The sequence below is a fragment of the Pygoscelis adeliae genome, unplaced genomic scaffold (genome assembly GCF_000699105.1).
Source record: "Pygoscelis adeliae isolate BGI_AS28 unplaced genomic scaffold, ASM69910v1 Scaffold318, whole genome shotgun sequence".
NCBI classification, from domain to species: Eukaryota; Metazoa; Chordata; class Aves; order Sphenisciformes; family Spheniscidae; genus Pygoscelis; species Pygoscelis adeliae.
In genome coordinates, this window is record NW_008825430.1 from 2,609,698 (window position 1) to 2,619,042 (window position 9,345).

Here is a 9,345-nt window from a genome sequence, read left to right on the forward strand (position 1 = left end):
GCTTGGCTACAAGCCCTCTCTCGGCTTCTTATACCCTCTTCCCGAAGACGAAATAGATTGCCGCCCCCCCCCGTTGCCACTCGCCTTGTTCTCCACAGAGCTGGTCTTGGCGGGGCTCGCTCGCCTCCCTCGGTTCGTCTCCTCAGCGCTTCCCGCTTGTCGGGTTGGCGCTTCTTAAAATACGTTCCCAAAAGTTGGGCTTCCCCTTTCCCTGCCTCCTGTCAGCGCTTCCCTTGACGCGGGGTAGCGCCCTTTTCACCAGCAGTTGGGGCTGAGTCAACTATAAGTGCTGGTCAAGAAAAACAGGTGGGGAGCCACACATTTGGCTTGAGAAGCTGCTGATACGAGTAATTAGGACACATTTATTCAACAACTGGTCAAACTGTAGTAGTATGTTGCTGTGACAAATGCTCAGCATTTAAGAAAAATTAATTGTGTAACTTTTTGGTCCACCACCTTCTTAAATTGTGCCATGAATTGTGCAGTACTTTTATAAAAACCTTCCAGGACATCTGTCAGCATTGTGGGATACAAGATAAAATCATGATCTATAAAATTTAGTACGTGCATAATTTTATTCTTGCAAGTAGCTTCACTGCAAGTAAAGTTACACATGTACTGAATACATACAGACTTCATTTGAGACCACATATGTACAAGAATCGGGATCTCACATAACACACACCAGTCAGACGCAGTTACATTCACAGAAAACGCAGAGAGGATGGTTTACAGCACGACTGCGAACTGTCCAGCGCATATTTGGAAGGCCTCTGGAGGGGAAGGATAAGGAAATCTTTCTGACGCTGTCCTGCTTAATCACATTCCTTACTGAACCAAGGGCTGTACACAAAATATGTTAGTAAGCCATACGAAAAAAAGCAGGCAGTATTAACAGAGTCCAGCTAATTTTAAATGCTGAGTAGGAACTCAGAAGAAAGATGTGGGGCTGAGCAGTGTGAAAACCAGCAAGCCTTCTCTTATGCCTAATTAAGTGCAAAAGGGCCTATGTTCTATTTCCTTTCAATTTATGACCAAATTTTCCCCTTTCAGTGTTTATTTTCTGTTCCTTTTCTCCTGGATGTCTACTTAATGTTTCTTTTCATAGCACGTTTTTGTACTGCACATGTATGCAAATGCTTATATGGAATATGCAGACGTACTAGGTATTTAATGTGGGACAGACTAATGCCTGTCCAGAGAATGTACAGACAAAAGATTATAAGGAGCTTTCATTCCAAGAAGGAGAATGTATTTTCAAGCCAATGTCTTATAAACACATTCTCTTGTTTTATTTCTTTCCCTCAAAGGTTCTCGTAAACACGAGTGCCCTCGAGTACATACTCAATTAAACAAAAAACATACTCTGTTTAAAATGGCAGATTTGTGTTTCAGAGTTCCAAACTGTAGTGGTAAGTAGGTGGTAGACCCTCTGCTTGGCTTTAAAAAGTTGTGTTTAGGAAAGAAAAGTGTGGAAAAGTGCATATTTGAAATGAGCTCTGTGGTTTATATTCATATATAGTTGTTCTTTGTAACAGACTTATTGTAACATCTGGAAAATCTGATTTCTTATGAGAAGGAAAACACCTGCAAATCTAATCTTGAGTGACAAAGAGTTCCAAATAATAGTTGTTTGAATTATTGATTTGAGATTCTGTTGGCTTTACTGAGGACAAGTTTAGGTCTTCTTGCTGATTTTTTTAATGACAAATGCACGGAAGACGTGCTTTGCAGTAATCCATCTATTTTGCCAGTCTAAAATTTACTTTGATGCAGATTTGCATAAATATAATTGGATAAGTAGCACAGCATCAGTCGCTTTTCCTTCCTGCCTTCTGTTTATCATAGTTCCGTGATCAGTTTAGACAGTAAAAGAGGGGGTTCCACCCTTTATCAGCTTCATTATATAATTCCTGTCCTTCCTTTTAATAAGAAAAGCATAGTATGGCAACGATGATGAGCTTGTTTGGTGTAGTACAATTTTTTTTTTCTTGGTGAGTCAGTTACCTGGCACTAAATCTTGATTTTGTGCATTGCACTGCCATGCAAATGCTTGTGTCAGTGCAAAGAATGACTTGAAATGGGCAGCTGGAAGAGGAGGAAGGGCTGTGACCTCTTTGGGTGGCAGTTCTAGCTTGTGTCATCACATTGATTGTGGAAATGCGGGTGATGGTTTAGGAGAAAAACAACACAAAGCCACCAGACTGCTTGGCAGGTATTTACCAGTAATAATTTTGGAAATATGAACGGAATACTTCTTGTTTCACAAAAATGTGAAACAGGATTGAAGTACTAATTCATGAAACACAGTTGTCTTACATAAGAATAGTTCATTTGACAGTGTTAATGCACACTGCTAATATTCTTGGTTTTATTCTAGTTATCTATAAATTAGCTACTAAGTGTAAAACATACATATAACAATAACACGCTTGGTGTCCAACATAAAAACTGTGATATTGTCGCTTGATGTGCACATCTCAGTCAGAGAATTTTAACTTCTTCAATTTTTAGCTGTAGTATATTGTTGTAATACTGAATATTTTACTTTAAGACACTGGTAGTTCAGTTCTTTTTAGTATAATGAAGTGGAGCCCCAAAAACACTAATACGACTTTTTGAAAGTGCGCAGGATTGGCTTTTTTTGAGCAAACTGTGGGATCAAGACCGTATTTATATATTTTAATAGAAAATATCGCTGACTGACACTGCTCTGCTTTGGAATACATACCTTTGAATAGCCAGGCTCCTGAATAATTTACAGACCCCAAAATTAACAGTGACAAAACAGCAAAAAGGTATTCCGCCAGGAATCTAGTTTAAACTGTCCAAAAAAAAAAAAAAAAAAAAGTTTTAAACAGTTTGCTTACCAGTCACTAGATGGCAGCTGATCTTCAAGAATGGCTGTGTTTCTCTTTTCAGATCTGATAATTTGAAGGGAGTAGTCATCAGTTCTCGGAGGAATCAAATATTGTCCAGCATTGTCTTCACTCCGTTTCTAATATGAAACTGAAAAACCAGCACAGTGAGTGTTCAGATAATTTTCAGCTTCATTACTGTTTCAGCTTTTTCATGTTGGGTTTGTTGCTGTTTATTTCTGAGGAAGAATGTTCCTTTATTCTTTGCTTTTGTATTTAGTGGGCCAGATTAACTTCTTTTTAAGGAGAATGTACAATACTCTAACAATATTCTGAAAAGAAAGAATAATATTTCTGTTTTTCTTTTGTATATACGTATTGTTTTTTGGTAGAATAGAATGGTGTTCAAAATTCCCAATTATTATAACTCGCAAAATAAAAATAACTGTGTCTTGTTACAATAATTCCCTGCATACAAAGTAGAGAAGATATTAAGCTGATTATAATTTTGGTAAGTTTGACTATGTCTAGTATCAGAACTGAAATTTTTATTTAAAACTGTCAAATTAACAGTCTTTAACGTAGTCTTTTTTAATGGTAAATGGATTTGAAAATGTGCTGTGATTGTCTATTAATCAAATAAAGATAGCTCAAAGTGAGTAGATGGCATGTATGTACTTTAGGGCAGGATTTTAGTGTTTGTGGAGGTTCTGTGACTAAGTATAAATGCTGTATTATACTTATGCTAGATATCGCACATTTCAAACACCAGGCTCTTACAACAAAGCTTCATAGATAAGTTGTAAAGATGTGCTTAGGAAAGGAGTGTAAAGAGCTTTTGTATGTCTGCATGTCTTTATGGGAGGGCCACCCTCAATGTGTTTACTTGATTTTCTAGCGAACATCCAGTCTTGAATCTTTATACGGAAAAAGCTCCCACTGCAGTTAGTAGGAATTTTGGATGTGCAAGGCCTGAGAGGTTAGGCCCTGCATTTCTCGAAGAAGAGTGCGGAAAACCTCTGCCTGCTGCCAGAAAGGTATGGTGAAGTTACTGCACCTTAGATGACATTCGTGCTGCATCTCTGCTGGAAGTTATTGCCGTCACTGCAGATGCATAAGAAAAAAATGTGTGCCTGCACCTGAAGTCTTCCAATAGAAACTCAGTTGTCTTAGCTTAAGTAGCCAAGGAAATGATTTTGTGCTAAGACACTACATTTTCTTGGGAGTCACTTGAGGCCCAACTGCACATTGCATTCTCTTGACACTTCTTTGGGGTGGTAGCCTTTCCAAGAGGGGAAAAATGGACAGCAGCAGATAATTTATCAATTTGTCAATATTTGTCTTTAGCACCTTTTGATTACTGCTTAGAGATGCTTGGTTATCTGTTTCAGCATAATATATAATCCAGTGGTTCACTAGATCTTATTTTGGATACGGAATAGTGAGATCCTTGTGTGGCGTTCAATATAGGAATGAGAGCAGGCTGTGGAGAATTACAGAAGGACCATACAAGACCGAGGGACTTAGCAGTAAAATGGCAGATGAAATTCAGTATACATAAATGTGAACTGAAGGGAAGAGCGATCAAAGGGAAGGGTGACTTCTGTATCATCGGGATAGATGATTCCATTAAAATGTCAGCTTGGTGCTTGATGTGCAAAAAGCAAATCAAATGTTAGCATTAACTGAAAAAGGAACAGAGAACAGAACAAACACCATCTCGGTCCCACTGTTTAAGTTTGTGGTTCACCTGTACATTAGAAATTGTGTGTACTTCTGATCTCTCCCCAAAAAACTGTATTAGAACTGGGAAAGGTTCAGAGAAGCCAACAAGAATGATCAGAAGTATGGAATGGCTTCAGTGCAAGGAATGGCTAAAAGTAGGCCGTGTCTCCTCAACACAGAAAGAAAGCTTTGAGGTGCCTATGGAAGAGATTTGCAGAATTGTAATTTGGATAGGAAATGCCTGTTTTAAGGGTCTCTTCCAATGCCAGAACAACTGATGCTACTCAGATCTGTGTTCAAAACAAAGAAAAAGGGGTAATCCATCACACCATGGGTAGTAGATCTGTAGAACTTCACTGAAGGATGCTGTGGATGCAAAATTGTATGTATGTGCAAGGGGAGACTGGACAAGTACTTAGAAAAGGATGCTGTTCATGAGAGTTCTCAGGATTGATGACGTCTGCGTGAGAAGAGAGCTTATAGAGGATTACTGAAGACCCACACTCGTGTTGGCATCAGAAACTTCTGCAAGCTGAAATCATTGGAAACTGGGAGTGTATGAGAGAAGAAGTGTCACGCATGCTTATTCTGACTGTCTATTTCTGACCACTGTTCTCAGTTTTTTCTTTTTAAAGGCACGTTCTTAAAGCATCACATGCTTGTTTCTGTAGAAATAATTTCTATAAAAATAACTGGTTTCAGGCATACAAGATATTAGGTACATGTTTTGTATTCACATTTTCCCTCTTAGAAGATCCCACATGACAGTTATACAGGTCAGTGTATAGTTTATATAGAATTGTCTTGTGGCTTTCTAGGGATTTTCCTAGTGCTTTCTAGGAATTTTCCTAAACGCTTTCAAGGAATCCCCTCTGCGCTTTCTAGAAAGTCTTTCCAGAAGAAGAATTTCTAGGAGTTCTCTCTGTGCTTTGTAGGAACGTTCCTACATTCCAGAAGTCTACCCAGAACCATCTAAAGATTCTCCCCAAGCTGTCCAGGAATCCTTGCCATGCCTGCTTTGAAGAGCTGGTTGAGCAGGGGCAAAACTTAAAGTACTTGGGTATGAAGCTAGTTGTTCAGCAGATCTGTTTTCCCACCCAGAACTTAGCTTGAAAAATGTTTAACGCTTTTTTTAGACTTCCTTTCCTCCATGCAACAGCTATGTATTGTACTTTCTCCTCTCTCTTCTTTCCTCTGGTTCAGATAGATAGGTTTTCTTTTTTTCCTTTTTCAGGTTTTATGATAGGTCATATTGCTTTCCTCAGAACAACTATATCTCTTCTTCACACAATCACGGAGTGTTCATGTCAGACTCTCATTTAGACTGATTTTTAAGGCAGGACTGTATATATCATTGAGCCTTAACTTGAAAACTTCAGATAAGATGATGTAATTTACAATTTTTATTGATAGAGGATCAGTAAAAGACATTGATCTGCAAACAAATATTTGTAATATAGTGATAGCACAAAGACTAAGCACTGAATCAGAAGGTAATTAAAGTAATTAAAAATGACTTGTATGTGAAACACCTGTATTACCCTAGCTAGCATCACCTGCAGTCAGGTTGTCATTTTTTCAGGTACTCGCTTTACTTAATCCACTAGTCAGTATACCTCTGGCTCCTGACAATCGGTTTTTATATCTGGGTTCAATGCTGTAAGGAAAACAATCTTTTGTCCTTATTTGAAGTATTTTTATGAAATTTTAAATCCATTTTCTTTGGAGACAGTAGAATTAGATAAATACATTAGCAATGAATCCAGTTGTGTTAGCATGGGAAACAACCTTCTTTTAGGAAGGGAAGCTCAGTGGTTAATTATGTTAGAAAGACTTTGGTGGGTTTGTTTTTTTGTTTCCTTTTGTTTCCTTTGTTTTTGTTCCTAAAACCTGTCAGGGCTCAGAGTGCCCTCACAGGCCTTAATTACCTGGGGCCTCCACCCACACCTCTGCCCATGAGCCCAGGAGCTCTATTTAAGCCCAGGCCCGGGCCTTTACTCTGTGATGGTCTGAGCTGTGTTGTAGGTGTGCCTGTCCTTGGAGCTAGCTGTGGTGTAGCTATGAACCTTGTTGTCTGGGACTGACTTCCTGGTTTGCCTATGGACCTGTTGTGTTGCTGCAGGTTTGTCTGATGGCCTGGACTCCTGGCTATTGTTCCTGGGCTTATGCTGCTTGGGTACTGTGGGCTTGGGCTTGTGAGGCTGTCCCTTGCTAGCCTTGTTACCAAGTTTGGCTACTGGTTTCCTGTCCCTTACAGAGCTGCTGGTCCTTGCTGTTCTCTGGCAAGACCTTTTTCACAGCATTGCTGACATATCAATGGTATGTAGTGTGCATTAGAATTATTCTTCATGAATATGGACTTTCTTGTTTGGGAACTGTCTCAGTTACCTGTAAAGTTTCATATTTTACTTGCTTGTTATCCAAGTTCTCAGTAAACAGCTGTGAGTTGGTATGGGCGTCTGCAGCTACATTAGAGTTCTTGAGTAGATACCCCATGCTATCATCTCTTGTTACTTATTGTTGCGGTGTCCTGTTTGTATACCTTTATTCAAGCTTTTAAGAATTCCTTGTATCTGTACATACCATGAAAGCCAGATCATAAGTGATTTTTCTGCTGTCTTTATGTGGCTGAATTATGTAAGTTATGGTAATGCACAATGGTATATGCTGGTCTCTCTTTTTTTTTTTTTTTTTTGGTGAACTCTGACTTGCTTGGTGTAGTAGTGTGTCTATGGTGCTGGTTAAGTCTTACTTAAACAATTGGAGACAAAGAATCACATGTTGTACTCCTAGATTAGGACTGTGGAAGCAGTATACTTGAGCCTTCTGGATGCTTTGTACTGTAGGTGTTTAATAACAACTGTATGCTGCAACACTGACTTCTCACTCACTAGTCTCATGTTTGCTGATCGCTGCTGACCTTGGGACAGCTGTTTTGTCTCTTGACTTATTCATTTAATATAAAATTTTTTTCCAAATTTTAAGTTGCTTCTTTAAGTCTGTCTTCTATTTTTTTATCCGGTGTTGATAGCTTCAAAAGTAGAAGTGTAAATGGCAGTTCTTTATCTGAGGATGATCCTTTTGAAGAATAACCATGAGCAACATTCCCTTAAAACTGGCTGAAAATCTGAAGAAAACTACACATTATGTGTAGCAATATTGACCATTAATAATGAGACTAAACAAAGCTTAAAGAAAATATAAAAGCTGTTACAAATTATTGTCATTCTGTCTTTTGTCAAAAGATACTTATACGAAGACCTGCAATGCACATATTTATTAAAATATGTATAATATGAAAAACTGTTCAGCAGAGAAAAACAAAATTACAAAGAGGGAGATGGCTGACAATATAGAGAGAATATGAGAAAAATAATCTAATACAATTATGAACATCAGTTAAACTTCATTTGGATTGCTAAAGGCTGGTTTCTATAACTATTCTTTATTATCTTCCCCTTTTTGTTCGCTTTGCTTCTACATAAATAGCCTGTGAAGCTTCTCATCTTTCACTCCTATAAGGAGCAGGGGTGTGAACCATAAGTTATCATTTTGGTTTTTTCTTTCAACTGTCTGAAGAAGTACTTAATTAGTAAGCAACGGTTTCATGAGATGAGCTGTTCCGAGCTTAACAGCTTTCCATTGCTGAAGGGGAGGCAGTTGTGTTCCCATCTGGGTTCTCCCACGGCTTCCTTTGGTCAGCCTCGATACTTGTCTAACTCCTTTGTCACTTGATTCAACATGCTAATCTGACAGTCTTTCCTTAACTTTCTGTTTTTCTTGTGTGTGTGGTGCTGGTGGTGAATTGGCTCACTAAAGAACAAGGTCAGTGCATGGGGGAAAGCTGGGAGGTGAGAAAAGCATAATTGCTTCTTTTGGTAGCAGTGAGCTGTTGGACTGGCTTTAGCTACTCACTGGACAGTACCCGAGAGCCTGAATGGGTATCTCTTCTTGCCCATTTCTTTCATTCCTTCTCTTTTCCCTTCTAATAGCTCAATATTTTGAGTGAGGGAAAGCAAGTGGAACTGACTGTGTGCTGAGTAGGTGAATAACAGCTCCATTTTGTGGGAACTTGTGAAGTTTAAAGGTAACACCTAAAAAAAAATTTCCACTTTCTTATAGGAGAATATTAAATCCAAAATTGCAGCTCAGAAAAGATAAGCACAAATCTTGGGCTCCTCTATTCCAGATGTTTACTACCCAACGTTCTGTCCTTCCCTTTTCTCTTGTTCTAAAACTGTCCCAGGAACAGTCTTGTGAAAATCTGTACTTTTCATGGAATACTTTCAATTCGGTAAATGTGTTTTTGTAGCAATGCCTGACCAGGTCTATGGAAGATTTATGTAGAAGAAGCTTTTTGATCTGGGGTTTTATTTTGGACACTTGTCTAATTGGTGAATATATTTGTTTAAATTAATATTAATAGTGAGTCTTGTTACCATGTTTTCATTGCGTACTTGGGAAAGGTAGCCTCTCCAGTACTACTTAGATATTATTTTTGTAGTGCTTGTTAGAGAAACAGCTTTGGACAGCAAGGGGGTGGTAGTTTCTGCTTAGAAGTAATTGGTTTAATTATCTCATTGAATGGAATGTAGAATATTTTATTCCATTTTTAAAATAAGAAAGCAAACACACTCTAAACACTACTTGTGATTAAAGGTTATTATTACTATTTTTGGAGATGCACTGAAACTTGCGTGATTTCCCTAATGTCCTGTGTCCTTACAAAGCATGTTAATATTGCCATAGCAATCATTTAGTG

General features: G+C 38.4%; 1 protein-coding gene across 1 annotated transcript in view; it reads right to left on the reverse strand.

Annotated features, from left to right (window-relative positions):
• The window catches only part of SPATA5L1 (spermatogenesis associated 5-like 1), a 15,937-nt gene extending 8,858 nt beyond the window's left edge, over positions 1 to 7,079 (reverse strand). Inside the window, 2 exon segments of the mRNA XM_009330989.1 lie at positions 35 to 173; positions 6,972 to 7,079. Of these exon segments, the coding sequence (XP_009329264.1) occupies positions 35 to 173; positions 6,972 to 7,079 (247 nt within the window).
• Positions 7,080 to 9,345: the final 2,266 nt, after the last annotated feature.